General features: G+C 47.4%; 1 protein-coding gene across 1 annotated transcript in view; it reads right to left on the bottom strand.

The window, feature by feature from the left end:
* The window catches only part of NOS1 (nitric oxide synthase 1), a 207,137-nt gene that overhangs the window by 60,309 nt on the left and 127,655 nt on the right, over window positions 1–19,173 (bottom strand). The window contains exons 4-10 of the mRNA XM_061384897.1: window positions 13,942–14,070; window positions 11,905–12,050; window positions 10,440–10,602; window positions 9,098–9,189; window positions 6,086–6,227; window positions 3,081–3,220; window positions 124–298 (exon numbers count right to left, since the gene is read on the bottom strand). Coding sequence (XP_061240881.1) covers window positions 124–298; window positions 3,081–3,220; window positions 6,086–6,227; window positions 9,098–9,189; window positions 10,440–10,602; window positions 11,905–12,050; window positions 13,942–14,070 — 987 coding nt within the window. The remainder of the gene's footprint in view (window positions 1–123; window positions 299–3,080; window positions 3,221–6,085; window positions 6,228–9,097; window positions 9,190–10,439; window positions 10,603–11,904; window positions 12,051–13,941; window positions 14,071–19,173) is intronic.

Raw genomic sequence — 19,173 nt, 5'->3', positions numbered from 1 at the left:
GCAGGTTCTGTGTTAACCTCTTCCAGTTTCTGAGCCCCAGAGCTCAGCTGTGGGGAAGGACCACTGAGCCCATGCCCTCCACCCCACGCATCCCCCATCAGGATGGCCCGGGTGGGGCTTCACCTCCAGGATGTTGTATCGGGAGCTGTCGCAGTAGTCGCGGACGCCAATCTCTGTGCCCATGTACCAGCCGCTGAAGGGACACGCGCTGAACTCCAGGCCGCCGATCTCCAGGAGCATGTTGGACACAGCAGGGAGGCCGTACCACTTCAGTCCAAGGTCCTTGAACCACTCGAACCTGTGGAGAGCAGCATAGCCCAGCTCGCTGTGGGGCGGGAGCCTCAGGGGAACACACGTGGGCGGGATCTCCTTAGCCTGAGGATGCCGAAATGCCAGCGCCTGACTGGGGCTTACTACTTCGCAACCTGATTCCTGGGCTCACGTCTGACCTGTGGAATCATGCCGCCATCCACATCAGAGGCCTGAGAATATGCACTTTCACATATTTCCCAGGTGATTTGCATGGACATCCAGGCCTGGGAACCACTGCCATGGGCTGCTATTTATCCCCTAAACTCACCTGGAAGGTGAATTCAGGAGAAAGTGAGCATCGGTGAGTTCCTTTTTCTTTTTTTTTTTTTAATTAACTTTTTGTTTTGTATTAGGGTATAGCCAATTAACAATGTTGTGATAATTTCACGTGAACAGTGAAGAGACTCAGCCATACTTTTACATGTATCCATTCTCCCCCACACTCCCCTCCCATCCAGGCTGCCACATAACATTGAGCCGAGTTCCCTGTGCTACTCAGTAGGTCCTTGTTGGTTATCCATTTTAAATATAGAGCCGCTGAGTTCCTTCTAACCTCAGGGCGTTTGCAAGGCAGTTCCTTCCTGCTCTTTTCCTTCTGTGCCTGTCTAGCTCTTACTCACACTTTCATTCTCAGCTAAAATGCTGCTTACAAAAAAAATAATAATAAAATGCTGCTTACTCTGGAAGCCTTCTCTGATGCCAGATCTGGGTTGGGTCAGGCAGCTTTACGCCTCTAAGTACCATAACATTATTTTGCAACACTCGATTGGAATTTTATTTGGGTAACCGATCTCCTCTTTGAGATCGAAAGCACCACGGAGGTGGGGACCAAGTCAGTGACAAAGGCCTGCACAATGCATGACCCAGAGTGGGAATAATAAACAGTTTTGAATGACAAGTGAATGAATGAATGGAGGCCAAGTTTCACCAATGAAGCTGGTTGAGATCCTAGATACCCGGCAGTGTTGGGAGCCTTAGGACACTTGCTCCATCTCCAGGACCTGGACCAGGGTGGGGCAAGTAAGGCACTGGCTGTGGGTACAAAATTGAGGAGCACCAACAAACCCAGTAATCAAGATCAAATATTCTAAATTAATTCAGTGTCTTAAAAAAAATTAACACAAAACCGCCATGATGAGCAAAACATCAAAACTTTACATAAAGACAGGATCCCACTCTGTACTTGTATACTTTACCTCACTAGCTTACCCTAATCTCAGCCCTGAACTGGTCCTTGTTTGAGAATTTTGATCCATTATGCATCATGGATTTAAAAGCTAATCTTGATTTTTTAAAATTACATTAAAATACTATTTATTTGATGATTGATTTTTTTGGTGCTTCCTCCATCAATTTTGCTCCTGAGGCCAGGTCTTATCGTGGGGTTCTTTTACTCTCAAAAAGTGTAAATTCTATTTGTGTTGCTGGCCTCAGCCCTCACAGCCCCATCCCAACCCCAAACTACTTTTGAACTTGAGCGGCATCAGGTCACATAGTTTTTAATGGTTCCCTCTGTTTGAAATTTGCACCTGTAACAATACAGGAAGCGCTTCTGCTCTTTTGCCCTTTGTGTGTGTGTGCGTGTTGATCACGTCAGTCACGTCTGACTCTTTGTGACCCCATGGACTATAGACCACAAGGCTCCTCTGTCCATGAGATTCTCCAGGCAAGAACACTGGAGTGGGTTGCCATTCCCTTCTCCAGCCCTTAGGTTTGGGAAATGGATTGGTCCAGGTTGATGGCTTAAAAGGAGTGGGGTAAAAAGGGACATTTTTAAAGAACTGAAGTATAGTCAATATATAATATTATATATTATAGTATGTAATGTGTACAATATAGTGAAAGACATATATATAATCACTATATATATAATCACTATAATATATAAGGTATACAATATAGTGATTCACAATTTTTAAAGGTTATATTCCATTTATAGTTGTTGTAAAATACTGGCTATATTGGGGCTTCCCTGGTGGCTCAGACAGTAAAGAATCTGCCTGCAATGTGGGAGACCCGGGTTCGATCCCTGGGTTGGAAAGATCCACTGGAGGAGGGCATGGCAACCCACTCCAGTATTCTTGCCTGGAGAATCCTGTGGACAGAGGAGCCTGGCGGGTTACAGTCCATGGGGTTGCAAAGAATTGGACAGACTGAGTGACTAAGCACAAAGCACTGGCTATATTCCCTATGTTGTACAGTATATTCTTATAGCTTACTTATTTTATCCATAATGGATTTTACCTATTTATCCCCTATCCCTCTATTGCCCCTCACCTCTTCCATCTCCCCACTGGGACCCCTAGTTTATTCTCTGTATCTGTATTCTCTATCTCCTTCTTTTTTGTTATATTCACTGCTGCTGCTGCTGCTAAGTCGCTTCAGTCGTGTCTGACTCTGTGCGACTCCATGGACTGCAGCGTACCAGGCTTCTCCGTTCATGGGATTCTCCAGGTTATATTCACTAGGTTGTTGTATTTTTTAGGTTCTACACCTAAGTGATATCATATAGTATTTGTCTTTCTCTATCTAACTTATCAGGGGGATTTTGATTCAGAAAATATGATGGTCCCTCAGCTGGTAAAGGAGGAATTACTAATCTTGAGGGAATCCGCCTTGCCTTGGCCCCATGGTGAGGATAGGACCAAGACCCCCTTTCAGCCTCTGTCTGGGCTGGAGAGACAGGAGGGGGCTCCGGGGTTGGGCAGAGAGGGGCACTGGGTAAACCACTCCCCCACCCTCCCCCTCCCCACGCCAGGCCCTCTTACTTGGGGTGCCTGATGGGGACTTCCAGCACCAACTCTGGAGGGATCTGGAAGAGCTCTGGGTCATTGCCATTTGCCTGGAGCAGGAGTGGCAGGACATCGAAGCGGCTTCGTGGGGGTTTCCAGCCCTGCTGTATGCAGATCTGCAAGCAGAGCCACCAGGTCAGACCACTGAGCCCCAGGCCCTCCAGACGCAACAGGGGTGAGGGGAGGGGCAAAGGTCCCAGGGCCCGCCCTCAGCGGCCCCTTCCTTCAGAGGCTCTGGGCCAGGCCACCTCCTACATGAAGTTGTCCCTGATATCATCACGTAACTAGTACAACTTCCTGTGGTTCCACAGGACAGAAGACAAGCCCGCTCTCCGGCCCCTCACTTGGTGATGTTTTCTGGGCCTTCCCTGCCCTCTGGGAACTCCCGGAGCAAGGGTTGAACTGACACTTGCACTGGAAGTATTTGCACTCCGTGCCCTGAGTGCAAAGACACAGGAAAATCTACCAAAGTGGATGAGGGCAGCTCTCTCAGAATGACCGCAGAAAAATGCACCTGTTAGAGCAGCTATCCGCTGAAATATAAAGCCAGCCATGTAAGTAACTTAAAATTTTCTAGAAGACACATTTTAAAATGTATTAACAAAAACACCCCAAAACCCTAAAGCAAAACCAGGCAAAGATAAATTTAAATAATACATTCATTTGAAACAGTTTTAATTTCAATAATATTTAATTAGTTATTAATTATAGCATGATATTGATTATATAAATAGTAGTAGTAATTTATTAACACTATACTAAAACATTAATATAAAATATTAATAACAATCACATTAAACTAATATCTATATTATATCATTAATATTTATATAAAATATTAATGATATGTAAATATTATATAATATTGATAGCATATATAACTATACACTATAAGATTAATATTTTAATAGGGGCACAGTGGTAAAGAACCCACCTGCCAATGCAGGAGACAAAGAGTCAGACATGACTGAATGAGTATGTGCATGCAAGCGTGCACACGCACGCACGCGCACACACACACACACACACACGTGGTGTGGTTCAGTCACTAAGTTGTATCTGACTCTTCTGTGACCTCATGGACCATAGCCCATCAAGCTCCTTTGTCCATGGCATTTCCCAGGCAAGAATACTGAAGTGCGTTGCCATTTCCTTCTCTGGAGGATCTTCCCAACCCAGGAATCGAACCCGTGTTTCCTGCATTGGCAGACAGATTCTTGACCCCTGAGGGAAACCTTATTAACAGTATATTTGGCACTAAAATTAAATATGAAATATATGTATTAATCCAATAAAATATAAAAATATATAATTAAAACACCATTAACTGATTAATGATAAATAATTAATATTAATATATTTAAAGATATTTAACAAAATTAACTATGTGTTAATACAGTAAATGTATTAATTTATTAATAAATAGAAATAGATTAGTCCAATATTACCCACAACATTATTTTTCAGCAGGTAATCAAGATACAAATTACTAATGAGACCTTTCCACTCTTTTTTTGTTCTCCGTCTCAGAGACCGTGTACCTTACACTTAGGGCATGTTTCCATCTGGACTCACAACATTTCATGTGGTCACTGGCTTGGTGCGGCCAGTGGCTGCCATGCTGGGGCTTTCGAAAGTTACAGCCATGTGGTTATGTTTGGGGTGATTCCCTCTGCTGGGCTGGTAGACAGAGGAAGCACACAAGTGTGGGTTTAGGGGAGCATGTGGTATCAGTGAGGTTTCTGGGGACAGAAGGAGAGGAAGAGGCTGAGGCATGTCTGTTCTGGCGGCCACAAGGACAAGTACACAGTTGGAGCTCAGCCAGGTGGAGCAGAGAGTCTGGCTGAGCCTAAACGGCACAGGTGTGACTCCTGGTCACCTTGCTTACAACCCCCTCCCCAGGATAATAACATTTGAGTAAGAAAAGCTCCCTGAAAATAAAGTCAGCAGCCATGAGGGTGGGGGGCAGCCCCCTCACGGGGAAGGTACTGGGGTGGAGCATGAGGGTGGTTTGAGGGAAGAACAAGGATGAAGCAGAATGGCGGCTGAGTGGGTGACAAATAAAAGGGGAACCAGGCCTGTACGCCTGGGTGTTCCAGGCGTGGGGTCCGCCTATGATACTTCCTGTGGGCATAGATTTTGGAAGCTTCCAGGCCTTATCTGTGCTACCTGTGTACATCACCACCTGGAAGGAACCTGGATAGGGAGAAGGTGGGGTTCATGTTCCCAGTGGCTTATATGAACTGACTTGGGCTGCCAGCAGTAGTGGGGTGCTGGAGAGTCAAGTTCATCTGGAGAGGGGCTGTGTCGGTGGGCAGAATGTTGTACAGAGAAATGAATGAATGGATGAAGGGGATGAGGCTGACATATACCTCACTCAGAAAAGATGGCGCCACGGACTCCCTGGTGGCTAGGACTTTGCACTCCCAATGCAGGAGGCTCGAGTTCAATCCCTGGTCAGGGAACTAGATCCTACATGCCTCAACTAAGAGTTTGCATGGCACAACTTAAGATTCCACAATGACTAAAAGACCCCACATGCAGCAACTAAGACCCAGTGCAGCCAAACAAATAAATATTTTTTAAAAAGAAAAGAAAAGATGCTAGATATGACTTCCACATATTAGTTCCCCTCCTCGTGGGGGAAGGCAGGAGATTTGGCCTGTACTTCTAGCTTTCCCTTGGCTATTGCAGTAGCCTTGGATAATGCATTTGGCCAGTCTGAGTGTGACTCACTCTACTCATCTGTGAAATGGGACAACAGTCCCCATCATGAGGGTTGGGTGACGTAACGACATGAAAACGAGCAGCTGTAACAGAACCAGCTGGACTGGAGGCAGACAGACAGAGTGGGAGGCCTGGAGGTGAGTAAGCGGCACCTACTGCCTGCTCTCTCTGTGATGATATCAAACCAAGAAAAGTCTGTGGATAAAGAGTTTAGGGGATGAGAGTCTGGGTGGGGGAGGGGCGGGGGCGCCTACCTCCGTGAACTCCACGTTGGCTGGGTCCCCCAGGATGGAGCCGTCGGGCTGCTTGTAGCCAGCGTAGCGGATGAGTTGGGAGTTCCAAACGCGGAAGTCGTGCTTGCCGTCGGTCCTCTGGGGAAATATGGTGATCGCAGATCTGTGGTGGAGACAGGGGGACATTTGGCATCGGGGCTGGGCTTGCACTTCAGAGAAAGACTGAAAGAGGAGCTGCTCAGGTCAACAGTGCACAAGGCTCAGGGTGGATTCACATCTGCTCCGAGGCCCCCAGGGCCCATGGAGCAGCTGTTGGAAGGGGTGGGACTCTGCTCTGTCCCTCCACTGATCACTAGGTGAGAAAGGGCAGAGGAAGGGAAGCCCTGGGCCAGCTCGCAGAAGGAAACAAATGCCTCTCCAACTGGAGTCTTTTGAACAATCTTGACTTGGGCCATTTTTCCAGAAAGTTCTTTTGTACCAGGTAATCCTCAGAGGGAGAAAAAAATCATCAGGCTCTGTCTCCTCTTAAGAACTCACCACTGATTCCCAGTTTCAGTCTTTCTTTTACCACCATCATTATTGCCCCAGTTGCTCACCCCCTCTACAGATTTATGATTAATAGGAGATCAACTTTCATTTGTACTGATACTTATTTATTTAAAAAAAGTAGACTGCCCCTGGCCTCACTCACCCAAACAGGCAACTGTGAGACCCTGTATTATTATCAAACTGTAGAAAGATGTTGTTGCCTGCAGAAGGCACCTCACTGGAGCCCTGCCCTCTTTTTGTTAAAAGGGAGATCAGCAGTTTGGAGAGATGTTCATGATGCCTTATTCTCTTTGGCACCATCAGAAAGATTGAAAAAAAGGAGAGTAACTTTTTCACAAAGTGATTCAATGTAGGGACTTCCCTGGTGGTCCAGTGGTTAAGATTCCGTGTGCCCAAAGCAGGGGGCCCAGGTTCAATCCCTGATCAGGGAACTAGATGCCACATGCCACAACTGAGAGCCAATGTGGCCACACACACACACACACAAAAGGGTGGTTCAATGTTATCTCTTGCCAGGAGCTCTTGTTACCTGGACTTATCAGTTCCATCCATGGACCAAACCCGAGGCTACGGAAGCCACGTCCTGGCTTATGTCAACATGGGGGTGACATCACAGGTCCACCTCCATGCTCATAGATCTGCTCCCATTCATATCTTGCCCTGGAGCCCTGCTCCCGCTGCCTGCCTTGGCTGGAGTCCTTTTCTGCTGTCATGTACCTGATTTCAAGGCCCAACTCAAATCTGCCTTCTTCACACAGCATCGCCTGTCTTATCTGGTTCCCAGGGCCTCCTCTGTGAGCACATTTAGATCTTGCTATCTGCACAAGATCGTTATCACATTTAATTCTGCAGGGAGTGGTGTGTCACACCTTGGGGGAATCTGGAACCCAGGCTGAAGGTGAAGTCACAGAGGGCCAAAGACGCTCTTAAGAATCTCTTGGCAAGGGTGCCGTATTGTAGATGAACACAGACTGAGTCAAATTGTCAGCATTTCCCTCCAGTGTTAAAACACATGGCTGTTTGGCTGAGCAGCAGGTAACACGTGTTTGTGTGTGTTTGTTTACATATTTTAAAAGTATGTTTAGAAACTCCAGAATGACATGCAGTGGGATGGGATGCTTACTCTGTGCAAGAATGAGCCCGGAGGGAGACACGGGACAGCTTCACACCTCCTGTCTCCCAAGTCTCCTGAGCTTGTCATGAAATGGCAAGTCAAATGCCCCGTCTTGTTTAAATTTCATCTCTCTCCCTCTCTTCCTCCCTTTCTTATTTTAGATTATTTCTATATATGGCATACATTCTCTTATGGCCTCTCATTGTGTCCGGATGTGTAGTTTAAAACTTGTTAAAAAAAAAATCAGCTGAATATTTCATCAATAGAAGGTCTCATCTAGACCTCCACCAACAGAAAATTGAAAAAAGTAAAGGTGCACTGCCCGGCCTGATGACCCCCATCCCAAATCACTCCATCACAGCATCATTTGAAAACTTTCAAAATAACTCACAAGCTCCTTGAGGCTAAGACCTTGGCTAGGCCATGCTTTAACGCTTAGGATATGCAGTTGAAGGGGGTTCTTTGTTGTTCTCTGAGGGGCAAGGTCTTTTCAGAAAAAGATCTGAATGCTAATTTCCCCAGCAGGCCTTAAATGACAGGCTCTTTTCTCACTGGTGGGCTCAGGTGGTAAACACAATTTCCTTCTCAAGGAAGAGACATGTCCAAGAAAAACCATGCTTAATGCCAATAAGCCACTTCATGGATGAGCTCAGCACAGCCCAAGGGCTTGTGGGAATATCTTTGCAGTGGTCCTGTGCAGCCCCAAGGTGAAGCTGGTCTTCAGCTGCTGGGAACAGATGCAGGGGCAGGACCGAGGAAGTATGATTAACAAGTGTCACCGCCTGTCTGTGGGGCCTCAGCTGTTCCTTCTCAGCTGCTCCTCTCCCAGCTGAGACTTGCTAGCATGGAAGCCACTAGGTCACATCAGCGCCTGTCTGCTTTGGCCTGTACCCTGCAGCTTTGTTCTTGGTGGGAGGTCAGAGAAGTCCCAGATGTGGCTCAGCTTGGTGAAACCAGAAATGGTGGTCCCCATGGCACAGGGAAGAGACGTTGCATTTGAAACCCCGGAAACCTCGGAGGCGGCTCCAGGCAACAGAGGAGGTGCTGGTGAAAGCGGGTCACCACCAGCAAGGGGGTTTTCTTCTTCCTGGGAATCTGAAACATCTCATCCTGCTTCCTCTAGAGGTTGATATTAAACTGTGGGATGAACATGATTGTGGTTGCTATACTGCAAACCACAGGGGTGTCTGTGTCTCTCGGGAGAGAAGGCAGGTGGAGGTCAGAATGAGGAGGCCAGGCCACCTCTCCCCACGTGGTGCTGGCCCTGAGGAAAGAGGGGGAGCAATTCCATGGCAGGGGAGCCAGCTCCAGACTCAAGGGTCAACACCATGGGGACGTCAGATTCCCTTTCCCCAAGCTGGTTGGCTCACCTGAGGTTCCCTTTGTTGGTGGCATACTTGATGTGGTTACAGATGTAGTTGAACATCCCATGAGCAGTGGTACAGTCTCGGGCATCAAACACCTGTAAGGGGTACAATGTGGGAACGATCGCCTCCTCTTTCCCTGTTCAGCCCTGCCCAGCGCAGCCCTCCCATTGGAGAAGAGCCCAGAGCCCACCCTAGCTGCTGCCCCATAGGGGTAGTGAGCATTTCATTACTGAGCCCCCACCCTGTGTTTATCTTTTTATATTCTAATAACCATGGCTAATCAAACCAGGAAGAAATCCCCTAAAAGTAGGCATGGGGTGTAAGTGACCATGGGAAAGGAATGCTGAGCAGAGGAGTGACTCGTAATGGGCTGCCTGTATCTCCCGTGAGGTTGCTAGGGATTAGGGACTTTGTCACCTTGCCAACAAAGGTCCGTACAGTCAAAGCTATGGTTTTTCCAGTAGTCATGTATGGGTGTGAGAACTGGACCATAAAGAAGGCTGAGGGCTGAAGAATCGGTGCTTTGAAATTGTGGTGCTCAAGGGACTCTTAAGAGTCCCTTGGACAGCAAGGAGATCAAACCAGTCAATCCTAAAAGAAATTAACCCTGGACATTCATTGGAAGGACTGATGCTGAAGCTGAAGCTCCAGTACTTTGGCCACCTATTGAGAACAGATGACTCATTGGAAAAGACTGTGATGCTGGGAAAGATTGAGGGCAAGAGGAAAAGGGGGCAGCAGAGGATAAGATGGTTGGATGGCATCATCAACTCAATGGACATGAGTCTGAGCAAACTCCGGGAGATAATGAAAGATAGGTGAGCTTGGCATGCTGCAGTCCATGGGGTTGCAAAGAATCATACAAGACTTAGTGACTGAACAACAGCAATAGGGACTTAAAAATAAAACAAACACAAATCAGACAAACTCCCCCTGAGACTGATAACTAATCTATTTCCAATTTACAACTATTCTCCAAGGGAAAAAAAATCATACCAGGAGATGCAGAATCTAATGCTTTCAGGGAGTAAGCAAATAACGTAAATAAGGAAAGAGAGTAGGTGTAAGACAAAAGGGAGGAATGGGGTCTGTGGTAAACTGGAGAGTATAAGCCCTACCTAGAGATGTCAAATTCAGTTTTTAAAAAAGATTGCTTTGGCTGTAAAACAAGACTATAAGCCAGATGTGGTCATGATCTGAGAATCTGGGACCCCGTGATGACCATCTGATAGCTCACCATGGCTACCAAGGGCCCTCGGTAGAAGCTGACCCCTTTTAAAGCTCATTTCCCCCACACCGGTGCCCACCAAGGGGCTCTTCACAGTATCTGAGCCTGACTGCCCACCTGCAGCTTGGACCACTGGATCCTGCCAACACAGCGGGAGGCATTCCGCCAGGCGTGCTTGGCCCCGTAGATGAGCTCTGTGTCCTTGAGCTGGTAGGTGCTGGTGGTTTCGATTTCTTTGTTCACCTCTTCCAGCCTCTCCATGTGGGCTTTGGAGCCGAACCTGAGGGAAGAGGGAAGGGACACAGGAGCATTACTTTCTCTCCTCAGTTAGAGGCTGGTAGAAGGAGTGAGCTATTACAGGAGGCCAGCAGCCACGGAGAGTCTGAACTGATATCCGGACATGATAGTTTGTGCATAAAGCAGAGGCTGGCAAATTCAAGTGCCTTCAAAGGCCCAAACATGGGACTAAACTGGCTGGGTGGGGACTGTGGCCAACAGGCCAGCCCGAGACTAGGCCCCAGAGGGCAGCCTCGACTCTGTTCCAGACTGCTGTTGTCTGATCGGGGGTGGTACTGCCAGGTCTTCTTTCAAGAGAAACTGGGCATCTGATTTTTAAAGGGAACTCTTCTCATTTCTAAACAAAAATTTAAATTCGTTTTTAAATAAATTCACTTTGAGAAAGTTAAAAAAAATTCTTATGGAAAGTTGCAGGCTACACAAAAGGTGTAGAAAATAATATAATGAACATCTGTGTCCCAAGCCTGGGAAATCATTAATAAACAAGAAAATATTTTATAATTCCTTGGGGACTACTCCTTACCATAGCTCACTTTCTTTCCAGAAGTGGTTGCTATTTTGAATGTGGCATTTAGCAGTCTTATGCTTTTGTCTAGATTTTTGCCATTTGAGCATTTGGTTGACCAAAAAGTTTGCTCAGGTTTTCTGATGTTATGGGAAAATGAATAAACTTTCTGGCCAGCCCAATATATATCCCCCTAAATCATGTATAGTGTTATTTTTTATGAATGGTGCTGTCCTAAATGTATCTTCTATAATAGATACACTGTATCTATTGAGTAGAATGCATCTATCTTTTCTTCCCTTTGCTCAAAGTTATTTGTGAGCTTCATCTCCATGATCACACAGAGCTTTAATGTGCTCGTTTTCATAGCTGTATAATATTCCTTTACAGAAACTGCCACAGTTCACTTACACATTCTAACAATGGAGTTGAGGTCATTTCCAACTGGTTGCTTAATTTCATTTTCCCCCCATAATAACTATGCTTCAGTGAACATTCTTATGCTGACCTTCTTGTGAACAAGTGTGAGAGTTTCTTTAGGGAATATATCCAGGTGTGAAAACTGCTTGAAGAGTTTCAAATTTAAGAGACACTCTTCAGGCTAAACAAAAACATTTCTAGGGGCCAGATCTGGCCCTTGTGCATGATCAGGCCCAATTTTCAAACTCTGTGCATGGCGGGCAGAGGTGCTCTGCTCAGGCTTGGTTCAACTGTCTGCAGAGCTGGACCTGAAGTCTCAGTACCCAGTACTGGGGCTCCCCAGTGTAGACATGAACTTGCCTTTTAATTGATGAGTAGTACTGATCAATGAACTCTTTGGCAAGAGGAAAGAGCTGTTCTTTTGTGCGGACGTCTTCAGGCTTTCGTATTTGCTGAGAAGGGAGCATGATGGACCCCATACAGATGTGCTCAGTGCATCCCGTTCCCTGGAAGGAAAAGAGGTTTGGGCTGTCACTTAGTTCCACCCAAGTGTGGCATGTGTAGGGCTGTGGCCTTGGCTCTGACATTCGTGGTACAGTTTCCCTGGCCTTTAATTCCCAAAGTGAATTTCTCACATACCAGCTTCCAGTCACTGTTGTACCTGGTGATTAGCCCAGGTGAGGAAAAGATAACCAGCATTTTAGTGTGTGTGTTAGTCACTGAGTCATGTCCAGCTCTTTGCGACCACAGGCGCCTCTGTCCACTGGATTCTCCACAGGCAAGAATACTGGAATGGGTTGCCATTTCTTCTCCAGGGTATCTTCCTGACCCAGGTATCGAACCCAGGTCTCCTGCATTTCAGACAGACTCTTTCCCATCTGAGTCACATCTGAGTTAGGGGAAGCCCTAACCAGCATTTTAAGGTTCTGTAATTATTTGCTCTACTCAGTGAGGTGGGGTGAGGAGAGGGGTTTTATGACTGTCATTCTCTGGGAATCAGAACCATTGATGCTGAATCTCCCAATATTAAAAAAAATTTTTTTTTTGGCTGCACCATGAGGCATGTAAGATCTTAGTTACCAACCAGGGATCGAACCCATGTCCCTTACATTGGAAGCATAGAGTCATAACCACTGGGCCATCAGTGGAGACCCCTCCCAACTATTTTTTGATCCCATGTTGATCAGGAAGGACTAGTAGAGTGATTACAATAGCTCTTTTGAGCAGATCCACGGGATGTTGATTGCAGAAAATCGCCCCAATTCTTTCCCTCCATCTATTCACGCCCTTTACTATGTGACTTTACAGCAACTCTCATCAAGAGGTGAAGCCTCCTCCCTCTCCTTTTGAATCTGAGCTGGTTTGGGCCAACAGAAAATGGCAGAGGTGACACTGTGCCCATTCTGATTCTAGGCCTCAAGATATCTTATATGTTTCTGCTCATTCTCTCCAGTGCATGGAGGAGACCAAGCTACCTTACTGGACGCTGAGAGGCCCCATGGCACAGAGCTGATTTATCCCAGCCAAGGCCCTCCTAGCTCAGCCTGCCCAGAGCAGACCCCTCAGATAACTGAAGAAGCATGAGATCTGCAGAAGCATGAGAACCAGCCTGCCAATCTGTAGGTCCTGGAAAATAATAGTAGTAGTTGCTTTAGGTCACTAATTTTGGGGTGGTTTATTATACTGTGATAGCTAACTGATACAACATTCCTCCAAGCGTTATTTGCTCAGTCACGCCCGACTCTTTGCAACCGCATGGACTGCAGCCCACCAGGCTCCTCTGTCCATGGGATTTTTCCAGGCAAGAATACTGGAATGGGTTGCCATTTCCTTCTCCAGGAGATCTTTCCGACCCAGGGATAGAACCCGGGTCTCCTGCACTGGAGGTAGATTCTTTACCGACTGAGCTATGAGGGAAGCCCGCTTTCTACAATATAAAGAAACTGACTGATTGATTGACTTTAAAATATATAAAAATTTAGAGGACAGATTGATAACTAAGAAGGGTTTGTTCAAAACTCCATCAGTGGTTGGATTGTGAGATGTAAAAAGAATGTACTTAGGAGCAGCAATCCCCTTTTGGGTACAGGGGACAGAAATAAATAGTATTTGCACAGCTAAGTATCTACCAGTGGTTCTCAAATGGGGGTGGATTTCCCCCCCAGTATCTACCAGTGGTTCTCAAATGGGGGTGGATTTCCCACCCAGGGGACATCTAACAATATCTGGAGACATATTTGGTTGTCACAACTGGCATCTGGGGGGCCCAGGTCAGGGGTGATGCTCAACATTCCACAATGCACAGGATGGTCCCCACAACGAGAATTATTCCGTCCCATGTGTGGATACTGCTGGGGCTGAGAAAAGCCTGGTCTCCCCCCGTGCTGGGACACTCACCAACGTGCTCTTGAGGTGGAGGGTGTCAGAGAGAACCACGTCGGTCTCCCAGTTCTTGACCTTGAGGAAGCGAGGGCACTTGGAGGGGCTGCCATTCTTTGTGGGAGACTGTTTTCCCGAGGCAGGGGGCTGGAGGAGAGAATGAAGATGGCATATTAGGCACAGGAAGATTGTCTCCACTGGGGTGGGAAGAGGTGGTATTCTCCCTGGACTCTGCCCCTAGTCACCACCTGTCTGTGACTCTCTAGGGTGGACATGTGCAAGGTGCCTGGGACCTGGTCCCTCTACCTATACAGAAGGAGGTGCCGTGGAAGGACGTCTCAGGGGAAAGGGGTCAGGAGCTCAGAAGCTGGTCTCTCTGGCCTCTAGCACAGGGTCTGGCACGTAGCTGGGACTCAGTGAATGTTTGTTGAATGAATAAGTGACTGAAAGAACACTGTCAGTCTCTCCAAATGGTAACAGCCCTCAGGGCTGAGGAATCAAACCTGAGGTTGGGTCAAGTTACTTGGATTTTTGGGCCATCCTGCCTTAGTCCAAACTCACCATTTTGGGCAAATACTGGGGAAACAAGAAGTTTAAGTGAGAAAGGTTTGAAGCATAGTGTGCTCAGCCATGTCTGACTCTTTGTGACCCCTTGGCTTGTCCCGCCAGGCTCCTCTGTCCATGGGATTCTCCAGGCCAGAATACTAGAGTGTGTAGCTGTTCCCTTCTCCAGGGGATCTTCCTGACCCAAGGACTGAACTCTGGTCTCCTGCATTGGCAGGTGAATTCTTTACCACCGTGCCACCTGGGAAGCCCTTGAAGTATAGGATACCTTCCTCCAATTTCAGGTTTCTGTTTTTTCAAAAAGGCCAAGCATGTCCCTGCCTCAGGGCCTTTGCACATACTGTCCTTTCCATCTTGAACATCTTCAGCCCCCCCATTTGTCTTCACCTCCGTAAGCAAATTTCCCAGTAGGTGAGAGGGGAGCGGCCTGGCTGGCAAATGTTGCCCATCCATTTTAAGCCTCACTGATAAGGATCACCTTCTGTTCTTGGGTATTTCTGAGTGGTTGTCTACCAGCCCAGAGAGATGTGTGTTCATGCATCAGAAAAGCATCAGCAGCTCTAAGGGAGGGGCCTCAGGTATACCCTGATGCAACAGCTGAGCAAGGGAGGGGAGAGGATGAGACAGTGTTGAGTGACACTCATGCCAAAGAGTAGCATAGTGGGCAGTGACCTAGAGCCAGGATATTCACACATTCAAATTGTATTTCTTGAGCATCTACTATGTGCTAGGCACTGCTAGGTGCTGGGGACACTGAGGTGAACAAGGCAGTCAGGATCCTTGTTCTTCTGGAGCACTGTGTTTGGAGAAGTGGAGATAAATAATAAGTAAACTAATACGTGGATGATATAATTTCAGGAGGTGATAAGAATACAATATAGAGAGAAGTAATGGTGAAAAGTGGAGGGGGGTGGGAAAGGCACATGCAAAGGCCCTGAGGCACGGATGAGCTTGTAAGTTTAAAGGACCAGCAAGAAGGCCAGTGTGGCTGGGGTGTTTGAGTGTGAATGAATACAAAGGAGATGAAGTCAGAAAGGAGGCAGGATCCACTTCTCATAAGCATGGAGGTGCTCAAGCTAGTGAGAGAGCTATGAATTAGGACTGAATTGGGTTAAGTCTGGGACCGAAATCAGAGAGAACCCTGAAGGACAACTACTGAAAACTAACATCCACTGAACACTTGCTATGTGCCAAGCAACCACCTTATCATCCCCATTTTACAGATGAGGAGACTGAGGCACAGAGAAATTAACTAAGTTGAACAAGATCGCAGAACTAATAAACTGGAGCCAGGAGTCAAATCCTGGCAGTCTGGCTTTCAAACCACGCCCTCCACTGTTTGACCACTCTGCCTCTTGGCCATCATGTACAATTCACTCACTCACTCACTCACTCATTCACCCAGCACAGGTTTACTGAGTATCTCCTATGTTCCAGGCAAGTCAGTAAGGGCAAGGGCTACAGTAACAAACACAACAGACATGATCTGTGCCCTCATGGAGTTTATGTAGCCCAGTGGAGATGATGATTGAATGAACTCTTACCACTGAATGAAATGAGTATCAGAACATGGGATGTTGGCAGTGTGCAGGGGACTGTGAAAGCGCACAGAAGGGGCATCTGACCAGGGCCACTTGACTTCTAAGTCAAGACCTGTTAATCAGGTAAAGAAGAGGGAGCAGAGTCTTGCTGGTAGAGAAGTGAGAGGCACAGCCACCTTTCTGCCAGTGCAGCGCTATGCTAAAGCATCCGTGCCACCACGTTGGAGTTTGGGGAACGGGAGGCAAGTGACAGCATGCCACCATTAAAGACTGCCAGACAGTGCAGGGAGCGAGGGCAAAGCACGAAAGGAAGGTGCTATGACTCATGATCTTCCAGACCCACTTGTCCCCAGTGGCTCTCATCTCAGCGCTGGGTACCAACATCCACCCACCACCCGTGCACGCCACAGGAAGGAGCTGTCCTGAACATCATCTTCTTTATCTCCCACACCCAGACCTTCCCTGACTCCCATCCGTTTAGCCTTCTAAATGGCTCCAGAATCCTCATTCTCTCCATCTACTGTGTCACACTCTATCCAAGCTTCCACCATCTTTCACTTGGGTGATTGCAACAGCCTCCTAAATGTTAGCCACTCCTCATCATTGTTGGTGTCATTATTCTACTGCTAGTACAACCTGCAGTCCTGTTACAACTGTGCATGTGTGCTAAGTCACTTCAGCCGTGTCCAACTCTTTGCAACTCCCATGGGCTGTAGCCCACAAGACTCCTCTGTCCATGGGGATTCTCCAGGCCAGAATACTGGAGTGGGTTGCCCTGCCCTCCTCCAGGGCATCTTCCTGACCCAGGGATTGAACCCACATCTCTTAACGTCTCCTGCATTGGCAGGTGGGTTCTTTACCTCTAACGCCACCTGGGAAGCCCTGTTATGACCACTGCTGCTGCTATTGCTGCTAAGTCGCTTCAGTCATGTCCAACTCTGTGCAACCCCATAGACGGCAGCCCACCAGGCTCCCCCGTCCCTGGGATTCTCCAGGCAAGAACACTGGAGTGTTGCCATTATGACTACTACTGCTTTAAGTGTTACTACTGCACTATCACCCTGGGAGCAGGAGAAGGATTTGAACAAATTCTTCCCTCCATTCCCTATCTGCCCTTCTACCCTCCTAAACTCTTAAGTTCTTTTACTTATGTCCCCACATGAAGCCATGTACAGACGACTCTACTTTCTTTGAAGGCCTGTCTAGACATCCTGAACTTCTTTATTTAAGATTTTATTCCCACTCCCATCTCTCCCAGCAGATGTCCAGGTGATGGAGGTTGCCTCTAGGTGGGCCTTTGTGGTGACAAATTCCTCTGATCATGCCAGCAATCTGCATCCTTAGGAAAATAAAATCCTCCCTTGTCCATATGGGAGGCATCCTAGCCATCCTCCCTAAATACTGGGCATCACTTAGCCAGTAAAGAAACCCTCTCTTGACACCCCAGAGTTTGAGGAGCAGCTGCAATCCCAGAGTGGGGATAACAGACGTGGTGTTGGCATTTGGGGTCAGGCCCAGGGTCTGTGGAGGTGACAGATGGGCAGAAGGCAGTGGTGGGGGGAGCCTGACAAGGTGGGAGGAAGCTGGAAGTCTTCACAGGCAGGGTGGATGGAGCGAGATACAGGCGATCAAAGAGGCTATCTGTTGAGGGTCCAGATGTGCAAGGGGTGGCCACAACTAATTGGGGGCCCAGGCATGAGTCGTGCCACCCTCCGCCCTGGGCTGTGTGAAGGGCACACTTGAAACCAGGCATTAGGAGGCCTCTGGCAGGGCTGTTGTACTTGGGTTTTGATGTTTTAATTAGCCAGCAGTAATATTAGATGACTCAGGAGGGGACAAATGGGGAGATTAATATAGCAGTCGGGGGCCTGGCGTGGGGGATGCAAATGACTTTTCTGAGTGGGGACTGAAGTGCTTGGTCTAAAAACTCAGGATAGTGGCACTTGTGGGTTGTTAGGCTGGCGACAGGGCACGAGCAGGCTTGGGAACGCAGTGCGTTCTTCCCTGGATTTGTGTTCAGGGTAGACAATGGAAGCTTTTCAGGTGGCGGGAGACACTGACTCGACTTCAGTGGGTTCAACAGGAGGACTCCTCGGTGCCTGCTCCTAAATTGGCGAAGCAGGCTCTGAGCTCCTGGGCGTTTCAAAGGCTTTGTCAACACCTATTCACTCTGTGAGTCTTTAGAGAGGTCCTGAGGAAACGGAAGAAAATGATCTTGCAGCACAAGAGGAGACAGCAGGTGAGGTGTTGTCAGCCTTGGGCTCTGAGCCAGGAATTCAGCTTGTAGGATCCCTGGCAACTTGATTTCCACACCCCCTCCATGCCCCCCTTCCTTCTTTCTTTCAGCAAATACACACTGAGTACCTACTGTGTGCTATGGACTTGTGTTCTAGGTTCTACTGTGATCCCCGCTCTCTTGGCAGCAGCATCTTACAGCTGCATGCTCTGAAGCAGGGGTTTGCAGATGGTGGCCCATGGGCCACATCTGGTCTACCCTCTCTTTTGGTATAGCCCATGGGCTAAGAATGGTTTTCCCATTTTAAACTTGTTGAATAAAACAGTCAGAAGAAGGATAATGCTCCACGACATGTGAAAGTTATATGATGCTTGAATTTCAGTGTCTGTAAATAAAGTTTTATTGGCACCCAGCTACCCTCATTTGTTTCCATATTGTCTATGGCTGCTTTTGAGATACAATGGCAGAGTGGAGGTAGTTGAGATGGAGATTCAGATGGAATGGCCCACAAAGTCACATATATTTCCTATTGCCTCCTATCCAGGAAAACTTTGCAGACTCCTGATCAAAAGGATTGAATTCCAGTGGCTGAAAGCGAATCTATCTTACTTAGGTCTCCATTAACTTAAACATCAGTTATCTGTTTTATACATGTGAAAGTGAAAATGTTACTCAGTGGTGTCTGACTCTTTGAGACTCCCTGGACAGAGGAGCCTGGCAGGCTACAGTCCATGGGATTTTCCAGGCAAGAATACTGGAGTGCTGCCATTCCCTTCTCCAAGGAGTCTTTCTGACTCAAGGATCAAACCTGCATCTCTTATGTCTCCTGTATTGGCAGGCGGGTTCTTTACCAGTGGTGTATATATGTCAATCCCAATCTCCCAATTCTTCCCACTCCTTTTCCCCCTT

The sequence above is a fragment of the Bos javanicus genome, chromosome 17, assembly GCF_032452875.1.
Source record: "Bos javanicus breed banteng chromosome 17, ARS-OSU_banteng_1.0, whole genome shotgun sequence".
Taxonomy (NCBI): Eukaryota; Metazoa; Chordata; class Mammalia; order Artiodactyla; family Bovidae; genus Bos; species Bos javanicus.
The sequence above is the reverse complement of the archived record's forward strand: the minus strand, read 5'-3'. Positions and strand labels throughout refer to the sequence as shown.